Raw genomic sequence first — 24358 nt, 5'->3', positions numbered from 1 at the left:
CACACAAATTGAATTGAGATATTATTTAACTATAACGAACACATTCAACTATAAGTAACACACTGAGAAAATAAAATAACACCCCACATTTGAATAGTCTAACAGATTATGGATCTAAGGCCATTATAGGCCTGATATACAGTGCCTTCAGAAAGTATTCACACCCCTTGACTTTTTCAACAATCTACACCAAATATTCTATAATGTCAAAGTAAAATAATGATTTTAACATTTGTAAAAAAAATTAAAAAGTCCATCATGTTTTTCACAGTTGAATCTGTGTTTTAAATTCACTGCTCGACCAAGGGACCTTACAGATAATTGTATGTGTGAGGTATAGAGATGAGATAGTAATTTAAATATCATGTTAAACACTATTATTGCACACAGTGAGTCCATGCAATTTATTATGTGAATACTTATTGACTCAAGACATTTGATCTTTTTATTTTTAATTAATTTGTTTAAAAAAAAAAAAAATCAAAAAACAGAATTCCACTGTTATGTTGTTATATAGAGGCATGTTATAGAAGCAGGAGAAGCTAGTCATTCATAACTTTTTTGTGCACCTTCATTCACTCTCATTTACTGTCTCACCCCCTTCTCCAGTCTCTCGCATTTGGTATCCTCTCAATATCCTCTCCTGATCTCTCTCAACCCGACCCTTCATTACAAGCCCTAACCCATCCATCCCATGCACCAAACACTGTCTCACTCCTCTCTCAATTCTCTCCCCCCCCCCCATTCACCATTTCCATCCCATCCCACCCCATCCTCATTCCCTCTAATCTTCTCATATCTCCTTGCCTCCATTGGATTGGCACACTGAAGACCACCCAGGAAGTCAATGCTATGATGAAATGTCCTTGAATCTATTCAGTCAACATTATTGTTATCAGAGAACACAATATATATTGTCAATTTCTTTAATGGGAGTCTATTTTGTTGTGTGCATCTCTAACAATAAAGATTTTAAAGCTGATCAATCCCATTTGGTTCATGGCCAGACTGTGGACATTAAAAACAGATCGAAAGGCAATAAATTAAGATAACAATGCCTGCCGACCCGAGCCTATTGTTCCTCTTTTTAATGATTGATTATGTAGCCTATGGAGTAACTCATTCCTTCCCCTTTTCCATTCATGTTTTTTCTTAGAATGAGCTCAGAATCGACAGGGATAGTGATAGACTAACCGATAATCCGATTATCTAATGAAAGCTTTAGATGGCTGAGATATGCTCAGTGTTTCATAACTGAAGGATTGGCACCTTATTGATACAATAAATCATCAAGAATATGTATCAAGAAGAGTATGTGATAGGCCTATGTAATGTCATCCCACAGGGAATAGAACAGAATAGAACAGATCAGAAAAGAATAGAGCAGAATAGAATAGAACAGAACAGAATAGAACAGAATATGCACATGCACATGCACATCTGTGGGAGAGTGGTGACATATTACAGCATTATTGTTGCTCTCCCCAGTGAAGAAGTCCCATGATTTAGTCCCATCCCACATTTACTCCAGACAATAATCCTCTCTCCTCTTGACCAATGCATGCTATCTCTCGGAGGCGGAAATCTCTCCACATTCCACCCCCCACTAAAGACCCATAGCCCTGCTGTTGCTGCTGCTGTTGTTCCTGCTGCTGCATTGTAATTAGACGAAGCGCTAGGACCCCGCGGACAACACTCTCTGGATGACACAGAACAAACTGCGAGTTGAGTTTTGGCCACTCAAACATGGAAATGTTGAACTGACAACGCAGAACTAACTCGGCACTCTGAATTGGACGATAGGTAGGCTAGGCCTATCATACCGCCACCGGGGGATTGTTTTTGTGGAGAGATCGATTTTGGGAATCAATGTCTACGTGCGCAACTGAAGTTTTATTTTATGGGTTTGGATTTAGGCTGCTGTGCAATAGTATGATTTTTAGTGTGTGTCGTTTGCTCTGGGTGTAAAAGTGCTGAACATTAATATTTTAACCAAATGGATTATGTTCATTTTGCGCAAAAGCTCTTATAAGAAGTTGTTTTGTTGTAATGTTCTGGATATGTTTTCGCAGTATACCTTGCTAAGTGAGTGATGATTGATTTGGATATGTCAGCACCGCTGAGCGCTCATCCGCACACTCCATCATTCCTGGACTGGGGAAAGTAAGAAACCACCTGTTGTGAATGCTTTCTGGAACTTCCCACGGATATACCTCGGCGGCTAAAACAAGACATTGGAAAGGCGTGCCCAGAACGCACAGAGACATGTAAAGCCGGTATGCTTTACACGGAACACTTGAGAACTCGTTTTGTATTCATGGGACAGGCACAGGCTAATAATCCTATTTTAATTTATTTATATTACCTGTAGTTAATTATGTCGCCATGGTGGCACGGGTTAAGATGATGAGTCCTGTCTTGGCCACCAGTTGCTGTTGCGCTCAGAATGGCTCGCGAGGACGCGGTGAGGTGCCTGCGCTGCCTGCTCTACGCCCTCAATTTACTCTTCTGGGTAAGAGAAGCGGAGACCCCCAGCAGGTGGCCTGGTTGTGCCCGCGCACACGCTACACAATGCAGACAACTTTAAACCCCCCCCCCATTCCATCCACCCCAACGCGTGCCTCCATGGCGGAGTGCCTGCGCGAGGATTACAATATTTGATCATAATGGCCGGTTACTTTATACATAGGCCTGCACCATACATTGTAGAAAAACAAATGTGCAGAAACTGCACGTTTGGCATTCTAGTGCATGCTATTTATAGGCCATTACATTTGATAAGTGCTCCAGGGTTGTTGTAGTGGGTTATGCAAGTGTTGAACACATGGCAAAATGCCCCCTAGGCAACATTCTGTTGCCATACCAATTCCCTGGATTGTATTTCACTGCCATAAGCTTTTTCAGACAAAACCTATTTTGAGTGGAAGTGTTTACTGTAGGCCTACTTGGTGAAACTGTAATGTTATGTGTGTGTCTGTGTGTAATGTGTGTCTGTCTGTGTGTTCTATCTCTCTCTATGTGTGTGTGTGTGTGTGTGTGTGTTATGCTCCCTCAGCTCATGTCGATATGTGTCCTGGGGGTGGCTGCTTGGCTCAGGGACTACCTGAACACTGTGCTCACCTTGACAGCTCACACCAGGTGAGTGATATGGATCTCAATGTTGTCACCTCTCAGTGGGCAAGTGGGCAGGTACTGGCAGGAACAGAAGGGAGATAACAAGGAGAAAGAGGGAGAGGAAGGTAATTAGTATATATGAGCTGGAGCAGTAAATAAGAAGAGAAAGAGAAAAGAGCAGAGGGCTGTTGGATTTATGTCTCACTTCCTCAACAAATCCCCTCGACTCATACCTGGCAACCTTTCCACAAATCATCAACCTCATAACGTTTTAGTTCAACAGTGTCTTATCACCTAGACCTGTCCACAGATCACCATCTCACCCCTCACTGGCCCCTGACAGTAACTGCTGCAGTAGAGGATTCCTACATTCCTACGGAGTGTAATCACTATTTACTGCTGGCTGCTGTATTAATAATAATGCAACAGGCCACACAGAGAGAGAGAGAGGGGGGGGGGGGAAATAGCAGGATGGATAGATAAATAAACAACGAGTCTGCCAAGTTACTCTCCCCCTCCCCCCTCCCCTCTCTCTCGCTGTAGGCTGGAGGAAGCAGCAGTTCTCACCTATTCTCCGGCTGTCCATCCCGTCATCATTGCAGTGTGCTGTTTTCTTATCATCGTGGCCATGGTGGGCTACTGTGGCACACTGAAATGCAACCTTCTACTCCTGTCCTGGGTACGTGTCTGAATTAAATGAGCGTGTGTTTGCCTGTGTGTGTGTGTGTGTGTGTGTGTGTGTGTGTGGAAACTGTGACGAGCTTGGTTTAGTTGGAGAAGCGGGTTGTAATTGCTGTAGATCTTAGGTTTTCTTTAGCTATCGGTGTTAGTTACACATTTATGCAACCTTGAAATACATACACGCACACGCACATGCACATGCACATGCAAACACACACACAGTGTCCCACACACACAGTGCCCCACACACAGTAGCCCTCCCTATCTATCTTCATGTGCCATTGTCCTCATCATCTGTAATGTCCTCTACATCTCTTTAAAGTAATATTATTGTGCCCTCATAAACCCTGGAACAGGCCAGTAAATTCACCCAACAGCTACACAGTTGCGTAGTTCCACCGTTCATACACCAGAGGGAAATGCAACGAGAATTCCCCCCCCCCGATTTTACAGCCGTTACTCATCTGACGCAGCGCCACGATGGTCATTCATCATCCCATAAGCGTGTGGCGCCGCGTCTTGTGTTAGCGAACGCCGCGTTCTGAGCGAGCGAGGGCCTGGTGCGGGGATGTTGCCGGTGTGCAGCGGAATGACACTTCCGTGGATAAGTACAGCTGTAAAACTATTCACCGCTGCTGCTGTCGGAGCCTGCCTGAGTAATGGTACCCTGGGCACTGATGGACGGCCAGAGAGAAGGAGGGGGAAGCGTCATGGAATCCTGACCTGTTCACCGGACGTGCTACCTGTCCCAGACCTATTATTTGACCATGCTGGTCATTTATGAACATTTGAACATCTTGGCCATGTTCTGTTATAATCTCCACCCGGTACAGCCAGAAGAGGACTGGCCACCCCTCATAGCCTGGTTCCTCTCTCGGTTTATTCCTAGGTTTTGGCCTTTCTAGGGAGTTTTTCCTAGCCACCGTGCTTCTACACCTGCATTGTTTGTTGTTTGGGTATTAGGCTGGGTTTCTGTACAGCACTTTGAGATATCAGCTGATGTACGAAGGGCTATATAAATACATTTGATTTGATTTGATTTGAGAGCGAGAGAGAGAAAGAGAGAGCGAGGGGGAGAGATGGACAGATAAGTGTGTGATTATCTCAATCACTCACCACTGTCAGTGCGGGACAACAAAAAGAGAGAATGAAAGAGAAACAGGGATAAAAGTAAGGAGGTTAAGAGGTGGATTGAGTCAGAGCAGGTGAAGGGGAAGGAGAGAGAAACCCACTGAGGTACAGAGAAGAGAGAGAGAGAGAGAGACAACCCCCCAAAAAGCCATTTCCATCCAACCATGCATGCAGATGACTAAACAATGTATCATCTCTGTGCTTACAGAGCATGTGCTACGGAGCATTACTTTACTACGCATGTGTTGCATACATAACATGTATTCCCATACAGAAGCAATTGTGGCAGCACAATTCACTATTTCCATTGACCAATTGTGTCATGCATACAAAAACTATAACAAGGCAGGTACATGATTACTCATATTCCTCTAGAGTGGAAGGGCAGGACACCGGAGAGGAAAGGGTGGGGTGGCGCCTGTTTTGTGGCTCCATCTCCCAGGTGTGCTGTGTGGGGAGACAGAGAGGGAGGGGGTTCCTGTGTCCATCTCTCCCCGACCAAAGTGGCTGTATTCTGGGTCTCCCTCACGCTTCCTCACCCCTCCATTGGGACTTCATTCATTCCTCTCTCCTTGCAACTCTGCCCTGGCATTCTTGTGTTTCGCTGGCGCACTGTGGAGACAATATTATCTCGTTTGAGCAGGACAATGGGTAACGCTATCCCACAAGTCCCCACCCGCTTATGGAGAGGTGGCTGAGGGGGGGGGGGGGGGGGGGGGGGGGGAGTGGCGCTTGGGTTACCCACGCACCCATTCACCAGCTGGTGTGTCCCTTTCAGAGGAACGCCTCCCACAACCCCAACTCTGCTCTTCACCTGAATAACACCCCCCTCCTTCTTCCTTCAATTATAGCTGTGGTGGGCAATTGATGGTTCCCTGGCTATAAGCTCAGTTAAAACCTTTATATGTAATAGATAGTCATGTTTCTGTTGTGGACTAAGCAAGTGAAAAGCGTCAAAGCGTCCATTTAATGTCTCTGAGGGGTTGTTGGGATGTTTGTAGATGTTTACATGCATGCAGTGGTGCGTTGTGGGATATTGTGGGTATGTTAGGGACGACTGCAGGGTCTTAAGTTTCTCTGAGACGCTGTTCCAGCGAACGCGGAGAAAGGTCGCTTAAAAATAGTCCCTCCTTAAAGACGCCAAACAAATCCCCCTTAGCCTAAACTTATACCTCTCCCCCTCTCGCCCTCTCACTCGGTCGTTCCTCCACCTCTCTTTCCCTGTCTTCCCTCTCTCGCCCTTGTATACGTACGTGTTAATTGAGTATCAGCGAGGGAAGGGAAATATGCTGTAAGTCTCTCTACACAGGAGGAAATCCATTCTTGGAAGCCTTGACATTCCATTCAAACAACTGCAACCCTCCTCTAACCTCAGTGTGTGTGTGTGTGTGTGTGTGTGTGTGTGTGTGTGTGTGTGTGTGTGTGTGTGTGTGTGAGAGAGAGAGAGAGAGAGCTTTCTCCCTAAAATGAAATGTGTAAAACATAAAGACACATCTCTGTGAGAAAGGTAATACACTGAGTGCACAAAACATTAAGAACACCTTCCTAATATTAAGTTGCACTCCCCTTTGCCCTCAATTTGTCGGGGCATGGACTCTACAAGGTGTCGAAAGCTTTCCACAGGGCTGCTGGCCTGTGTTGACTCCAATGACTCCAATGCTTCCCACAGTTGTGTCAAATTGGATGGATGTCCTTTGAGTGGTGGACCATTTTTCTTGTTTTTCAATCAACCAACAATACACATTCCACATTCACAGATGTGACAGGCTTAAAAAAAAAGAAGTTAAAATATATAATAATAATAATAATTAAAAAAAATACAATTATAATAAAAAATTAAGAAAAATAATAAATGTTTTTTTTTGTTTTTTTGTTGGTATATATATATATACATACATGCACATATCCACATATACACACACATACACATACGTACACATATACATACATACATTCACACCCATACACACACACACACACATCCTACGTACTCACAAAGAATAAAATAAAAAAACATATATAAAACTAAACTTGCAGCAGCACTATCAAGGTTCTTATCAGCTATTTCTAGCCTTCGCTGAGGCGACGAGCCAATAATTAGTTTTTAGATTTTACAACACCTTACACAACATGTATCTGCACATTTCCCCAGTCACCCCGTTCACTCTGTCCAGTTTGAAATATAGTTGAATAGTGGAGACCAGAGTCTATCAAACTTGGGCTGTCTCTTGTGGAGGTCATGAGCTTTTCAAGAGGGAGAAAGTCAACAATCTGGTCAATCCACATTATAAATGTAGGAGAGGTATTAGAGGCCCACAATAGAAGAATACATTTCTTAGCAAAGTATGTAAAAGTCATAAGCACATTTTCTCTGTCAGGATCAAGAACCAAGTCCTGCTGGGCATTAAGAAGATAGATACACGGGGTCATATCAAACTGTACCTCTAGTATTTTCTGTGCAGCAGTATTGCCCGAATCTGGCAATCTCTCTACAGCTCCAAAATACATGCATATAGGTTCCACTGTCAGAGGTACATCTTTTACATTTAGGAGACATATCTGTTTTCATTCTATGGAGTCTCAAAGGAGTGTAATAAAATTTGTACAAAAATGTGTAATTAGATTCTTTCATTTTTACATTAGTAGAGGTGCAGTATACCCTGTTGCAAACCTCCACCCATGGTGGACCATTCTTGATACACACGGGAAACTGGTGAGTGTGAAAAACCCAGCAGTGTTACAGTTTTTGACAACCTCAAACCGGTGGACTTGGCACCTACTACCATATATCGTTCAAAGGCAATTCAATATTTTGTCTTGCCCATTCATCCTTTGAATGGCACACATCCACAATCCATGTCTCAATTGTCACACACTTAAAAATGATTATTTATCCTGTCTCCTCCCCTTCATCTACACTGATTGAAGTGAATAAGGGATCATAGCTTTCACCTGGTCCGTTTGTGTCATGGAAAGAGCAGGTGTTCTTAATGTTTTGTACACTCAGTGTATATGGAAGCTAGAAGGGGTCGAGGGAAGTTTCATATTCTCTTCACACCTGGAAATCGTCCCTGTAGAATGGTGAAGTATTGACGTACTGTTTGTGTATGTCTTGGTATGTGTGTGAAGGAGTGTGTTAGAGGGGGGTTCGAAGGGTGAAAGGTCACACTCTGAGAGAGAAGAACACAGGGGAGATGTTTTTGAGTGGTGAGATGATTTTCTGGGTGAGAGGTGTGTGAGTGTGTGTCTGTGTTGTTTGGGACTGGCCTGCTCTAAATGGAGTGTTGCACTAACAAAGGCGAGGCAGAGCCATCTGTCTGCCAATAATATCTACACTCCAAACAAACAGGCTGTCAGACATACCCTGTACCACTGACATGCCCCTAATAGAATAGCTGACACACACATTACTCTTCATAAGACCTGTGTTTGTCTGGTGTGTGTGTGTTTGTGTGTGTTTGCACAGCTGTCTTTACATGAAAGTCTGAAAGATTGAAAATAGTAGTGTTTTCTGTTGTGTTTATGTGAAATTGTGGAAATAGGTGTGTGTGTGTGTGTGTGTTGTGTCTGTATGTGCATGTATGTGACATGAGTGGAACAGGCGTCTGGAGATTGAAGCACATGACATCACTACTCATTGTGTGGGAGCACTCTTTCTCCCACCATCCACCATGACGATCAATCACTCAGACAAGACACTACACAGTACATCTCTGGCTTGCCTCAACACTAACATTCTCTCTCTCTCTCTCTCTCTCTCTCTCTCTCTCTCTCTCTCTCCCTCTTCTCTTCTCTTCTCTTCTCTTCTCTTCTCTTCTCTCTCTCTCTCCTCAGTACTTTGGCAGTTTGTTGGTGATCTTCTGTGTAGAGCTGGCCAGTGGGGTGTGGACGTATGACGAGGTGAGTGCAGCACAGATTTTCTATTTGCTGTATTTCTATGCTGCAGCTCTATGTGTGGTGGCCCTATAGGCCTGTCTATATTTTGTTCTGTGCTATGAATAAACATGAATGCTAGTCATGTCCGGCTCTGCTCAGAGAGCTCACCTCCTTCTCTGCTTACTGGGGCTACCCAATTAACAACATGACCAGTGCAGGGCACAGGCCAAAGAGCACAGGGAAATGGTACTGATGCTATATATGAACAACTGGAAAATCTAACTGAAAGAAACTTCCAGCATCTGAAAATTCCACAATGTCCCTAAAGTGTTGTTGGGTGAAACCAGGTTCCACTGCGTTTTTTCATTGTACCCCTCTAATCAGGGACTGATTTAGACCTGGGACACCAGATGGGTACAATTCATTATGAGGTAGAACAGAAAACCAGCAGGCTCCGGACCTCGTAGGGTAAGAGTTTAATACCCTGAGATAGGTTATAATTGTGTCCCCGTTCCCATCCGTCCCTCGTTCCCCTCCCTCCCCCTACCTACTTTCCCCCTCCTGCTCAGGGTGTGGGTGTTTCAACACAATGGGCAGGGCTCTCTATTACAATGGGTTCTCCCCTACAGGGCTGCCCCTCCCCTGGTCCAGGGGCTTATCTCTCCACCATGAAAGAGCCCACAGTGGCTTTGATGTCCCCTCACAGTATGTGGGACTCGCTCCGACCGCGCAGGTGTGTTTGTGTTTGTGTGTGTGTGTGCAGCACCTGGTCACTGGCTAGAGCAGTGTGTATGGAAAACTGAGAAAGTTGTGTGTGTGTATGTATGTGTGTGTGTGTGTTTGGTACTTGGCTACAAGCCAGAGGATGTGTGCGTGTAGCACTAGCACCTGGCCTTTGAGTCCACAGTGCCACTCGCCTCCCTCCTAATCAGAGTGTGAAATGCCGCAGGGGGCTGTGGGTATTGTAGTCTTTGTGCCTTGTCCTTTATCAGAACCCTGCTAGGGCAGCACCAAGGTGACGCACCTGGCCTCAGGGGAATTCTGGGTAACCTGGGTCATATTATGCTTATCACAATCTCATTACAAGACCAGAGGAGAGAGGGATAAAGAGTGAAGGAGAGAGGAAGGAGGATGGGATGGAGGCCCAGGGGTGAGTTAGGTGGAGGTTTTATTAGAGAGGAGAGGGGGATGAGTTATGCATGCTAAGTGTGTCCAACTGTGGGTCTGCAGATTAGCTCTAGTCTGGTTCCCCAGAGCCCAGACAGGGGTAATTGTTTAGACAACAAGCCATCGTCAACCTCAGCCACTACAGACTGGAGTGTTGGAGGCCTGGGAAACACTAGAGAAGAGAGTCAGAAGTTGTGTGTTTGAAAATAATTGTGGCATGGTCAGAGGATTGGATTATATAACTAGGCTTGAAACAGAGAGCTGGTAACTAAATATACACCACTGTGACTGTTGCTCCAGCACGGTTTCAGGGCTTTCTGTTGAATGCCTTGTGACAATAATACATCAGCTGTACATGAAATGTTCTCAGCTGAAGTTGAACTGAAATATATGGCTGAACTGAATGTAACTATACTGAATGAAATGGAGTTTAAGGCTGACCCCATTTAGTCGACTGGTCGATTGTTTGGTCGATAGGAAGTTGGTCGACCGAGATTTCTCTAGTCGAGCTGTAGCAAAAATAAAATAAAATATCATGGTGTACAAGACCCCTGTCTGATTCGAGTCTGTCTGAGTGGAATGATCCATTGTGGAGGTCATGGGGATGGTACAGTCCATCACTAAGACATGTGCTGCTGAAATTGTACATGGTTCTATTCCGTAGGAACAATGGTGCAACACTAATAAAAATTATATAATTTTTTATAACAGATGCGGTTTCTACCGCTGTTCCCGGTTCCGAAACACATCAGTGTGCTGTTGAATTGGCACCTCTTCCTAGACCATGTCGCTACGTGCATGATAGCAACGTTAACCAGCATAGGTGTTGAGAACAATGTGGTGGAGGCAGCAGCGGAGTTAGGAGATGAGAAAACAGCCTTTGCCTTAATTGTCTAAGAAAAGTGAGGAGAGAGGAAATCCCAACTAAATTAGGTCTATAATCAATAGCCGTTATAATAGGCTTTATAAATCATCCATATATATTTACAAAAATAGAGATCCTGCTTCTCTTTCCCATTTGAGTCTTTGTTTAATAGCCTACTGATTCTGTGAGCACCAAGCCTTCGTGAGCACCAACCACAACATGTCGGATAAACAATTTCACAAATTCGGCTGTTTTTTTAATCTTTGCTATGCTGTCATAAAGGCTTTACACTTTTTTTATCTCGTTAAAACCGCCTCTCTGGTATTATTTATGATTTATTTAGTGTTTTTCACACTGTTCCAAATGATCAGACAATTTATAACCCTCCTTTTTCCTTGATCTCCTTCTTATTGTTGGTATTACTAATATTGTTATGATCATCATTATTATTATAATAAGTAATGCCATTATTATTAGTAGGCTTACTATAGCAGCCTTGTATAACCACCATCGAGCTGCAGGCCTAGGAGCGCATCCTGTTCTGTCTTAATAGCGTTACTTACAAAGGCCTATATATCAATACTTACAGTTGAAGTCGGAAGTTCACATACACTTTGATTGGAGTCAATAAAACCGGTTTTGGAAGTCGGTTAGGACATCTACTTTGTGCATGACACAAGTACTTTTTCCAACAATTGTTGACAGACAAATTACTTCACTTAAAATTCACTGTATCACAATTCCAGTGGGTCAGAAGTTTACATACACTAAGTTGACTGTGCCTTTTAACAGCTTGGAAAATTCCAGAAAATTATGTCATGGCTTTAGAAGCTTCTGATAGACTAATTGATATCATTTGAGTCAATTGGAGGTGTACCTGTGGATGTATTTCAAGGCCCACCTTCAAACTCGGTGCCTCTTTGCTTGACATCATGGGAAAATAAAAAAAAATCAGCCAAGACCTCAGAAAACATATTTTAGACCTCCACGAGTCTGGTTCATCCTTGGGAGCAATTTCCAAATGCCTGAAGGTACCATGTTCATCTGTATAAACAATAGTACGCAAGTATAAACACCGTGGGACCACACAGCCATAACGCGTTCTGTCTCCTAGAGATGAACGTACTTTGGTGCGAAAAGTGCAAATCAATCCCAGAACAACAGCAATGGGCCTTGTGAAAATGATGGAGGAAACAGGTGCAAAAGTATCTATATCCACAGTAAAATGAGTCCTATATCGACATAACCTGAAAGGCCGCTCAGCAAGGAAGAAGCCACTACTCTAAAACCGCCATACGAAAGCCATACTACGATTTGCAACTGCACATGGGGACAAAGATCGTACCTTTTGGAGAAATGTCCTCTGGTCTGATGAAACAAAAATAGAACTGTTTGGCCATAATGACCATCGTTATGTTAGGAGTAAAAAGGGGGAGGCAAGCCGAAGAACATGACCCCAACCGTGAAGCATGGGGGTGGCAGCATCATGTTGTGGGGGAGTTTTGCTGCAGGAGGGGCTGGTGCACTTTACAAAATAGATGGCATCATGAGGCAGGTAAATTATGTGGATATATTGAAGCAACATCTCAAGACATCAGTCAGGAAGTTAAAGCTTGGTCGCAAATTAGTCTTCCAAATGGACAATGACCCCAAGCATACTTCCAAAGTTGTGGCAAAATGGCTTAAGGACAACAAAGTCAAGGTGTTGGAGTGGCCATCACAAAGCCCTGACCTCAATCCCATAGAACATTTCTGGGCAGAACTGAAAAAGCGTTTGCGAGCAAGGAGGCCTACAAACCTGACTCAGTTACACCAGCTCTGTCAGGAGGAATCGGCCAAAAATAAGCCAACTTATTGTGGGAAGCTTGTGGAAGGCTACCTGAAACGTTTGACCCTAGATAAACTATTTAAAGGCAATGCTACAAAATACTAATTGAGAGTATGTAAACTTCTGACCCACTGAGAATGTGATGAAAGAAATAAAAGCTGAAATAAATAATTCTCTCTACTATTATTCTGACATTTCACATCCTTAAAATAAAGTGGTGATCCTAACTGACCTAAAACAGGGAATTTTTATTCGGGTTAAATGTCAGGAATTGTGAAAAACTGAGTTTAAATGTATTTGGCAAAGGTGTATGTAAACTTCCGACTTCAACTGTATATAAGCTATAGTACTGTATCAATCATTCATTCGTTTGTTCATGTCATCACACAGCATACTAGTCATTCATGATTTGAAATCCGATCAAGCATTTTCATTTTATAATAAAATATCAAAGCGAAATTTGAATAATTAGCATAAACTAGAAATAAACAGTTCCATTTTGGAAATTGCAATAGACTCTCTGTTATGCTTATAATTGATTTAGTGTTGTTTATATTGTTCCAAACGGTCAGAGAAATGATTTTGTAATCTAACAGCTCCTGTTTGCATGCAGCACTTGCTCCTTACCTTATTTTTTCTTGATCTCCAGTATTTTCCACAGCTAGTCAAATTTATTCCACACATTTTTTACCTCCTGAGCAACCAGTAAACATTCCCCCGTTTTAAGTTTATTTGTCAAGTCCTTTGCATCCACTTTGATGTCACATGTGTTACGTTGTTCAGAGTTTGTTATAACCAATTTATTGATGTGAATGTGATATACTATAGGTTCTAATAGTCATGTGCATGCGATGCATGCATGTGTCACGTAAAGAGTGCAAGGGCTGAGAGAACAGGGAATGTTTTTCCTAAACAAATGAGAGATTTTGGTGACTGAACTTTCCAGTCAGAAATGGCTGTAATTATGTTGCAGCTTCAGCAACACGGACAGCGCGATAAACACTGTTGATGTTATGTGATGGTCGCTGCAGCAGGGAGGAGAGAGAGACAATGAGTGATAGTCACACAGTCATGTCATTTAAAAAAAATACAACGCAGCAAGTCTGAGCCCGCCCTGGCACACTCAAATAAATTGTGGTTGGACTCCCTCTAGTCATTTGTGTGGATTAATTATTTAATCAAACAGTGCGCTTAAAGCATCAGACAAGCTCACTGCATATACAGTGCATTTGGAAAGTATTCAGATCCCTTGACTTTTTCAAAATTTTGTTATGTTTCAGCCTTATTCTAAAATTGATTAAATGTCTTTGATTTTTCAACAATCTACACACAATACCCCATAATGACAAGCTGATTTTACATTTACATAAGTATTCAGTACTTTGTATAAGCAAGTTTGGCAGCCATTACAACCTTGGGTACGATGCCACCAGCTTGGCACACCTATATTTGGGGTGTTTCTCCGATTCTTCACTGCAGATCCTCTCAAGCTCTGTCAGGTTCGATGGTTTTCATCAAGAATATCTCTGTACTTTGTTCCATTCATCTATCCCTCGATCCTGACTAGTCTGCCAGCCCCTGCCGTTGAAAAACATCCCCACAGCATGATGCTGCCACCACCATGCTTCATCGTAGTGGTGCCAGGTTTCCTCCACATGTGACGCTTGGCATTCAGACCAAAGAGTTCAATCTTGGTTTCATCAGACCAGAGAATCTTGTTTCTCATGGTCTGAGAGTCCTTTAGGTGCCTTTACGGAAGCTTCCAGCGGGCTGTCATGTGCCTTTTACTGAGGAGTGTGGCCCCTCTACCATAAAGGCCTGATTGGTGGCAGTGGTGTAAAGTACTTAAGTAAAAATACTTTAAAGTACTACTTAAGTCGTTTTTGGGGTATCTGTACTTTACTATTTATATTTTGGACTACTTTTACAATTACTTCACTATATTCCTAAAGAAAATAATGTACTTTCTACTCCATACATTTTCCCTGACAACCAAAATTCAACCTTATGAATGAGTAGCAGGACATGAAAATATTCCAATTCACGCTCTTAAAGAGAAAATCCCTGGTCATCCCTACTGCATCTGATCTGGCGGACTCATTAAACACAAATGCTTAATTTGTAAATGGTGAGTGTGCCCCTGGCTATCCGTAAAAAATAATATATATATATATATATATACATTTATTTACCGGCTGGTTTGCTTAGTATATGAATTTGACTTTGACTTTTACTTGAGTAATTTTCTATTACTGTATCTTTTACTTCTACTGAAGTATGACAGTTTTCCACCACTAATTGATAGAGTGCTGCAGAAATGGTTGTCCTTCTGGAAGGTTCTCCCATCTCCACAGAGGAACTCTGGAGCTCTGTCAGAGTGACCATCGGGTTCTTCGTCACCTCCTTGACCAAGGCCCTTCTTCCCCGATTGTTCAGTTTGGCCGGTCAGCCAGCTCTAGGAAGAGTCTTGGTGGTTACAAACTTCTTCCATTTAAGAATGATGGAGGCCACTGTTTTCTTGGGGACCTTCAATGTTGCAGAAATGTTTTTTCCTTCTCCAGATCTGTGCCTCACCACAATGCTGTCTTGGGCTCTACGGACAATTCTTTCGACCTCATAGCATGGTTTTTTCTCTTACATGCACTGTCAACTGTGGGACCTTATATAGACAGGTGTGTGCCTTTCCAAATCATCTCCAATCAGTTGAATTTACCACAGGTGGACTCCAATCAAGTTGTAGAAACATCTCAAGGATGATCAATGACAACAGCATGCACCTGAGGTCAATTTCAAGTCTCATAGCAAAGGGTCTGAATACTATTTCAGTTTTTTGTATAAATGTGCACAAAAAAAAAAAAACGTTGTCATTATGGGGTATTGTGTGTAGATTGATGAGGGAAAAAAATATTTAATCACATTTAAAATAAGGCTGTAACGTAACAAAATGTGGAAAAGGTAGTTGTAGTTGAAAATGGAAAATGAAGATGATTTGTTAAAACACATAGAATGTGCCTATATATGGAAAAATAAACGTTTGAAAAATTGGTCGAAAGAACAGATGACTCTCGGTCGACCAAGATGTATTTTTGTCGGGGACAGCCCTAATGGAGTTACACTGTTATGTTCTGTCCAAGCCTTTAGTTCATAGGTCAGATATGATCAGTCTGAAGTCCAGGATGCCCAACTATGGCCTGCAGCGTTACCAGTGGCTAACACACACCTGGAACACCTTCCAGACTGAGGTGAGAGGTCACTACCCCAGAGTTCACCACCCCAGAGGTCACACACATCCTACACAAACACTTAGTGGTTTTATAAGATATTACATGTATTTATGAGAGGTTATTAGTGTTTTAGTGCTTTGAATATGCAAGATTGTTAGTTGTAAAGGGCTGGTAATGTATGTAAACTTTATTTGACTGTGTGTTCCCCAGTTTAAGTGCTGTGGGGTCATCTACTTCACTGATTGGCTGGAGATGACAGAGATGGAGTGGCCACCAGACTCCTGCTGCTCCAATCAGTATCCAGGTTGTGCTCGCCACGCCCACTACCGTGACCTCAGTGACCTTCACCAAGAGGTGAGTACCCCAGTGACCCTTTTATTATTACTTTTTAATGTTATTTAACCTTTATTTAACCAGGTAGGCCAGTTGAGAACAAGTTCTCATTTACAACGCGACCTGACCAAGATAAAGCAAACGAGTGCGATAAAAGCAACAACACAGAGTTACACATGGGATAAACAAACGACCAGTCAATAACACAATAGAAAAAGTATATGTACAGTGTGTGCAAATCTAGTAATGGAGGTAAGGCAATAATAAGGCCCTCTGACCTCATAGCAAGTGTTAGGTGGTGGTTAGACCTCTGTTGACCTGTTCACCTACTGAACCCTCTGACCCTACCTTGAAAAGTGTTATGATCATTACAAATTATCATTACGGCTCTCTGAAGCCCCAGGTGGATCTGCCAATGCCTTATTGACGTACCTTCCTCTGTGACATCATCAGAAAGGGACACACAGGCTTACATTTTCCCATTCACCAATTGAGTAAACCTGTTAGTTCAGAAGAGACAGAAACAATAACAAGAAACATTTTGATATATCAAATAAAATCAAATCAAATGTATTTATCTAGCCCTTCGTACATCAGCTGATATCTAAAAGTGCTGTACAGAAACCCAGCCTAAAACCCCTAACAGCAAGCAATGCAGGTGTAGAAGCACGGTTGCTAGGAAAAACTCCTTAGAAAGGCAAAACCTAGGAAGAAACCTAGAGAGGAACCAGGCTATGAGGGGCGGCCAGTCCTCTTCTGGCTGTGCCGGGTGGAGATTATAACAGAACATGGCTAAGATGTTCAAATGTTCATAAATGATCAGCATGGTCAAATAATAATAAAACAGTAGTTGTCGAGGGTGCAGTAAGTCAGCACCTCAGGACTAATTGTCAGTTGGCTTTTCATAGCCGATCATTAAGAGTATCGATACTGCACCTGCTGTCTCTAGAGAGTTGAAAACAGCAGGTCTGGGACAGGTAGCACGTCCGGTGAACAGGTCAGGATTCCATAGCCACAGGCAGAACAGTTGAAACTGGAGCAGCAGCACGGCCAGGTGGACTGGGGCAAGGAGTCATCATGCCAGGTAGCCCTGAGGCATGGTCCAAGGGCTCAGGTCCTCCGAGAGAAAGAGAGAAAGAGAGAATTAGAGAGAGCATACTTAAATTCACACAGGACACTGTATAAGACAGGAGAAGTACTGCAGATATAACAAACTGACCCTAGCCCCCCGACACATAAACTACTGCAGCATAAATACTGGAGGCTGAGACAGGAGGGGTCAGGAGACACTGTGGCCCCATCCGATGATACCCCTGGACAGGGCCAAACAGGAAGGATATAACCCCACCCACTTTGCCAAAGCAAAGCCCCCACACCACTAGAGGGATATCTTCAACCACCAACTTACCATCCTGAGACAAGGCCGAGTATAGCCCACAAAGATCTCCGCCACGGCACAACCCAAGGGGGGGCGCCAACCCAGACAGGAAGATCACGTCAGTGACTCAACCCACTCAAGTGACACACCACTCCTAGGGACGGCCTGAAAGAGCACCAGTAAGCCAGTGACTCAGCCCCTGTAATAGGTTTAGAGGCAGAGAATCCAAGCGGAGAGAGGGGAACCGGCCAGGCAGAGACATCAAGGGTGGTTCGTTGCTCCAGAGCCTTTCCGTTCACCTTCACACTCCTGGGCTAGAATACACTCAATCATATGACCCACTGAAGAGATGAGTCTTCAGTAAAGAATTAAAGGTTGAGACCGAGTCTGCGTCTCTCACATGGGTAGGCAGACCATTCCATAAAAATTGAGCTCTATAGGAGAAAGCCCTGCCTCCAGCTGTTTGCTTAGAAATTCTAGGGACAATTAGGAGGCCTGTGTCTTGTGATTCAACAGAAGATCTCTTTGTTTCTTGGGACCTAGAACAAGCATCTCTGTTTTGTCCGAGTTTAAAAGTAGAAAGTTTGCAGCCATCCACTTCCTTATGTCTGAAACACAGGCTTCTAGCGAGGGCAATTTTGGGGCTTCACCATGTTTCATTGAAATGTACAGCTGTGTGTCATCCGCATAGCAGTGAAAGTTAACATTATGTTTTCGAATGACATCCCCAAGAGGTAAACTATTTAGTGAAAACAATAGTGGTCCTAAAACGGAACCTTGAGGTACACCGAAATTTACAGTTGATTTGTCAGAGGACAAACCATGCACAGAGACAAACTGATCTAAACCAGGCCAGAACTTGTCCGTGTAGACCAATTTGGGTTTCCAATCTCTCCAAAAGAATGTGGTGATCGATGGTATCAAAAGCAGCACTAAGGTCTAGGAGCATGAGGACAGATGCAGAGCCTCAGTCTGATGCCATTAAAAGGTAATTTACCACCTTCACAAGTGCAGTCTCGGTGCTATGATGGGGTCTAAAATCAGACTGAAGCATTTCGTATACATTGTTTGTCTTCAGGAAGGCAGTTAGTTGCTGCGCAACAGCTTTTTCTGAAATGTTTGAGAGGAATGGAAGATTCGATATAGGCCGATAGTTTTTTAATATTTTCTGGGTCAAGGTTTGGCTTTTTCAAGAGAGGCTTTATTACTGCCACTTTTAGTGAGTTTGGTACACATCCGGTGGATAGAGAGCCGTTTATTATGTTCAACATAGGAGGGCCAAGCACAGGAAGCAGCTCTCTCAGTAGTTTAGTTGGAATAGGGTCCAGTATGCAGCTTGAAAGTTTTGAGGCCATGATTATTTTCATTATTGTGTCAAGAGATATAGTACTAAAACACTTGAGTGTCTCCCTTGATCCTAGGTCCTGGCAGAGTTGTGCAGACTCAGGACAACTGAGCTTTGAAGGAATACGCAGATTTAAAGAGGAGTCCGTAATTTGCTTTCAAATGATCATAATCTTGGGGCGGCAGGGTAGCCTAGTGGTTAGAGCGTTGGACTAGTAACCGGAAGGTGAGGGGTCTTCGATACTGCACGGTACTGTCTTTCCAAGCTAGTCGGAAGACTTCCAGTTTGGTGTGGCGCCATTTCCGTTCTAATTTTCTGGAAGCTTGCTTCAGAGCTCGGGTATTTTCTGTATACCAGGGAGCTAGTTTCTTATGACAAATGTTTTTAGTTTTTAGGAGTGCAACTGCATCTAGGGTATTGCACAAGGTTAAATTGAGTTCCTCAGTTAGGTGGTGAACTGATTTTTGTCCTCTGACGTCCTTGGGTAGGCAGAGGGAGTCTGGAAGGGCATCAAGGAATCTTTGTGTTGTCTGGGAATTTATAGCATGACTTTTGATGCTCCTTGGTTGGGGTCTGAGCAGATTATTTGTTGCAATTGCAAACGTAATAAAATGGTGGTCCGATAGTCCAGGATTATGAGGAAAAACATTAAGATCCACAACATTTATTCCATGGGACAAAACTAGGTCCAGAGTATGACTGTGACAGTGAGTAGGTCCAGAGACATGTTGGACAGAACCCACTGAGTCGATGATGGCTCCGAAAGCCTTTTGGAGTGGGTCTGTAAACTTTTCCATGTGAATATTAAAGTCACCAAAAATTTGAATATTATCTGCTATGACTACAAGGTCCGATAGGAATTCAGGGAACTCAATGAGGCACGCTGTATATGGCCCAGGAGGCCTGTAAACAGTAGCTATAAAAAGTGATTGAGTAGGCTGCATAGATTTCATGACTAGAAGCCCAAAAGACGATAGCGTCATTTTTTTTGTTGTAAATTGAAATTTGCTATCGTAAATGTTAGCAACACCTCCGCCTTTGCGGGATGCACGGGGGATATGGTCACTAGTGTAACCAGGAGGTGAGGCCTCATTTAACACAGTAAATTCATCAGGTTTAAGCCATGTTTCAGTCAGGCCAATCACATCAAGATTATGATCAGTGATTAGTTCATTGACTATAACTGCCTTTGAAGTAAGGGATCTAGGCTACTGACATTCTGAATAGAGTGGAGATGATTTTCTTGGGGTTGGAGTTTTCTACTTAATACTTTCACAACAACCTGTTTCCAATGGGATGACTATTTTCAGCCTGAAATGACCTGCCATGTTCAATGGTGGGGAGAAATCCATACAACTCAATTAGAGCCAATCACAGGCTTGATAGCATAGTATGCCTTCTGGCTGCTGCGGTTGCCAGATTGTTGAGACAGAGTGCAGATATTACGCCTCATCAAGCCCACCAGGGGACAAGGTATGCTGCTGTCTGAGGCTGAAGGGAACACACACACAAAGTCTAGTAGGGGGTGAGGTACGCCAAGCAATGCCAGCTAGTCTGCCAGTAGGATACAGAGAGAATACAAAGCAAACTCACCGTAGAGTCTCTCTCTCTCTCTCTCTCTCTCTCTATTTCTATTTTTATATTTCACCTTTCTCTCACACACTCACAAACATACAGGCAGGCACACAGGCAGGCAGGTAGGTAGACAAACAGGTAAGCAGGCAGGCAGGCAGGCAGGCAGGCAGGCAGGCAGGCAGGCAGGCAGGTAGGGCCGCACACACTCAGTCTTCTTTCCTCCAGAGGGAAACACCCTCATCTCCCCATCTACAGCTCAATCACTGTCCTGGTCTAACCCCAAACCAACCCTGTCCCCTATCCCATCTTCAGCTCAATCACTGTCCTGGTCTAACCCCAAACCAACCCTGTCCCCTATCCCATCTACAGCTCAAACACTGTCCTGGTCTAATCCCAAACTAACCCTGTCCCCTATCCCATCTACAGCACAGTCACTGTCCTGGTCTAACCCCAAACCAACCCTGTCCCCTATCCCATGTCTGACCACCTCCAACTCAACATGTCTGTCTGCTGTGTTTAGTCAACAATGTTAACCCCCTAGCCGTATCAAAAGTTCCCCTGGCCATAGCAACAGTTCCTCTCCCCGTGGTCCAGGCCAAGTAGTGTGGCTCTAGCAGGGTTCTAGCAGGCCCGGTGTGCCCGGTGCAGACTGCTAGGCTGCCCATTGTCACCTGGGTGAGAGGTGCTGGGTGAGCAGGCTGTTCCTGCCTGACAAACACACCTGGATAGGCCTGCCTGAAAAAGATGGAGGGAGAGGGTGGAGAAAGGGGAGGTTGTGACAGTGGAAAAAGAGAGGGAAATGGGGGTGGGGGAAAGGGAGGAGGAGGTAAAGAGAGTCGATACAGGAAAAGGGGGAGAGAGAGGGAGGGAGAGAGAGGCCAGTAATTGTGTTAAATGTAAACTCTGAGAGGTTCTTATGAAAGGGTGTTTGCTGCTGCTGCTACGCCTCACTAAGTAAAACTAGGCATACAGAGGGACAAAGAGATGCTGTGTGTGTGTGCGTGTGTGTGTGTGTGTGTGTGTGCGTGTGTGTGTGTAGTGAGGATGAGTCAGTTAGTCAGTCAGTCAGTAGAGGAGGGAGTCAGTCAGTAGAGGAGGGAGTCAGTCAGTAGAGGAGGGAGTCAGTAGAGGAGGGAGTCAGTCAGTAGAGGAGGGAGTCAGTCAGTAGAGGAGGGATTCACGGGGAATGTGTAGAGGATCCTTTCTATCTCCTGTCTGTTTTCTCTTTCTTTCTTTATACCAGCCTCTCTCCTCCACGTTTACTACCCTTTCTCCACAGGACTTTCCTTTCCTCCCACTTTTCTCTCTCTCTCTCTCTCTCTCACTCTCTCTCTCACCTCTCTCTCTATCCCTCTCTCTCTCTCTGGCAGCAGTAAGGTGTAGAGTATCTCAGTCTGGTATGTAGCACCACAGAGTGAATATCCCTCAGTCAGGAAGTAATAGACTGGCCTTTCTACACCTCCACTACTACTCCCTCTCTTTCCACTTCTCTACCATCGTCCTCCCTTCCCCTACATCTCTCTTTCTCTCACTCTCTCCCCCTCTTTCTTTCTCTCCATGTACATGTTATTCATGTGATAGGATGAGAGAGCATTTTCATTTTGTTCCTACAGCAGATGTACATCTCACAGAAACAGTATGGGAGGTCTGCCCCTGGTGAGACAGACAGACTGAAACATTGAAACAACATTAATATTACATGAATGTAATATTGATATAACATGGATCAAACGTATGCCATATTTCAACATGGAAAAGCTTCAACTCTTGTTGTGTGTGTGTGTGTGTGTGTGTGTGTGTGTGTGTGTGTGTGTGTGTGTACTACAGGGCTGTGGGCCGAAGATCTACAGTTTCATCAGAGGAACTAAGCAGCTGCAGGTGTTGCGTTTCCTGGGTGTGTCTATAGGAGTGGCCCAGATTCTGGCCATGACCCTGACCCTAACCCTGCTCTGGGCCCTCTACTACGACCGCAAGCCCCCCGAGCCCACCCCGCCCGACCCCCCACCAGGAACCGACCCTGGACCTCTAACCATCACCCACGGACCCCAAGGGGAGGCTCCTAAATCGGGTAACACTCGCCTGGCTGAGGCCTGGTCCAATGCTGCGACCACGTCTAACGGACATGGACACACCCAGTTTGAGATGGAGAGGCTGTCCTAGTACACTGTCTACCCATCTGCCCCTCACACTACCCCTCACCCCTACTTCCCAGACACTGAGAGAGGGAAATAATAAGGGGATGAGGAGAAAGTGTGAAACTAGATGAGGGGAGAGAAGGGGGTTGAGAAAAAGAGGCTAGGAGCTATGAGAGAGATTGGGCACAGGTGCAGGAGCGTGAATGCCCCCCCATGCCCCCCTCTCTTTCCCGTAGGACAACAGGACAATGACATACTGGACTGTGGGACTTTTTGGGACTATTTTGTCACAGCTGGGATTGGAAATTGTAACGGAAACTAAATAACTAAGTCAATGCTTGCTCCTGTAGCGTCACCACTATCCAAAAGTGAGGAGCGGAGGGAATCGTTTTAGTTTTCCCTACATTCCTCCTCCTCGTTGGGAATGTTTGGGAATATCACCACTAGCACTGACTGGATGAAACCTGTTCAGCAAAGACTGCTGTAAGGACATGTCAACTATTCATCTCACTCAAAACACACCGAACCAAGGAAATTCAGTTTATCTGGATATTTGGAAATATCATGTCTTAATTTGACAGACCTGTTGGAATCCACAGGAACCACTCAGCTATATTCATGAGCGTTTGTGCACCAGTCAGAGTGTATTATCGTAGTCTACTATAAATGAAACATGATGTTGGCTATTTATTTCTGGCTCTGTGAGAGTAATGCATATCAGCTCAAACAATAATCTGTGCATTTGATCATTTCAGAGGGGTTGTGAACTATACTGTGTTGTTTGCCAAGGAATAATAACACAACCAAGTGTTTGTTCTCTGATACAGATCACTGTCAGCATGACAAACTTAGGGATGAAAAAGAAAATGTTATTTCATCGCCACACAGCACATATCATAAACATTTGAAGCGAACAGAATTCATTCTGGGAGAACGATGAGAACGATATGTGGGAGAGTAGGGTCTTTCATTCTGAAATAACATACCCTGCTTTCAGTGGGGGCTGCTGAGAGGAGGGCGACTCATAATAATGTCGGGAACGGAGCAAATGTAATGGCATCGAACATATAGAAACCAAGTGTTTAATGCCATTCCACTCATTCTGCTCCAGCCAGTACCATGAGCCCTTCCTCCCAAATGAAGGTGCCACCAACCTGCCTGTTTTCCATTGAGAATCCATAGTATTTATAGCTAGAAGGGCAGTCTGTAAACTGCAGCTGTCATCACCCACTGAATGTCAGAAACTACCCATAAGATCCTTTAAGGCCACTGGTGATTATATTCAATGTTTGCCCTCTAGCTGTGTGCCCCCTTGCTGTGTGCACCCTTGCTGTGTACACCCTTGCTGTGTGCCCCCTTGCTGTGTGTCCCCTTGCTGTCTGTCCCCTAGCTGTCTGTCCCCTTGCTGTCTGTCCCCTTGCTGTCTGTCCCCTTGCTGTGTGCCCCCTTGCTGTGTGCACCCTTGCTGTCTGTCCCCTTGCTGTCTGTCCCCTTGCTGTCTGTCCCCTTGCTGTCTGTCCCCTTGCTGTCTGTCCCCTTGCTGTCTGTCCCCTTGCTGTGTGCCCCCTTGCTGTGTGCACCCTTGCTGTCTGTCCCCTTGCTGTCTGTCCCCTTGCTGTCTGTCCCCTTGCTGTCTGTCCCCTTGCTGTCTGTCCCCTTGCTGTCTGTCCCCTTACTGTGTGCCCCCTTGCTGTGTGCACCCTTGC

General features: G+C 44.3%; 1 protein-coding gene across 3 annotated transcripts; it reads left to right on the top strand.

Moving 5' to 3' along the window:
• Positions 1-1671: 1671 nt before the first annotated feature.
• On the top strand, positions 1672-23469 carry tspan12 (tetraspanin 12). 3 transcript variants are annotated; one of them, XM_090214135.1, is made up of 9 exons: positions 1672-1803; positions 2073-2276; positions 2430-2512; positions 3056-3138; positions 3658-3793; positions 8761-8826; positions 15797-15904; positions 16097-16240; positions 22345-23469. In XM_090214135.1, the coding sequence occupies exons 3-9, from the start codon at positions 2447-2449 to the stop codon at positions 22675-22677; spliced, it is 936 nt and encodes a 311-aa protein (XP_090070261.1). In that variant the 5' UTR covers positions 1672-1803; positions 2073-2276; positions 2430-2446; the 3' UTR covers positions 22678-23469. The 3 variants fall into 3 exon arrangements, with proteins under 3 accessions (XP_090070261.1, XP_090070260.1, XP_036813394.1); XM_090214134.1 differs by having other exon boundaries at positions 2372-2512; XM_036957499.2 differs by lacking the exons at positions 1672-1803; positions 2073-2276 and having other exon boundaries at positions 2297-2512.
• Positions 23470-24358: the final 889 nt, after the last annotated feature.

This window comes from Oncorhynchus mykiss, chromosome 21 (assembly GCF_057628025.1).
Source record: "Oncorhynchus mykiss isolate SJ-2025 chromosome 21, ASM5762802v1, whole genome shotgun sequence".
Taxonomy (NCBI): Eukaryota; Metazoa; Chordata; class Actinopteri; order Salmoniformes; family Salmonidae; genus Oncorhynchus; species Oncorhynchus mykiss.
Note: the sequence above shows the minus strand (reverse complement) of the source record. Positions and strands in the feature narration are given on the sequence as shown.

Bases quoted from the DNA above. Each gene is read 5' to 3' on its own strand.
- tspan12 (XM_090214135.1), top strand. From the start codon at position 2,447: ATGGCTCGCGAGGACGCGGTGAGGTGCCTGCGCTGCCTGCTCTACGCC. The intron at 2,513-3,055 runs GTAAGAGAAGCG...ATGCTCCCTCAG, and splicing joins CCCTCAATTTACTCTTCTGG to CTCATGTCGATATGTGTCCT. The intron at 15,905-16,096 runs GTGAGAGGTCAC...TGTGTTCCCCAG, and splicing joins GGAACACCTTCCAGACTGAG to TTTAAGTGCTGTGGGGTCAT.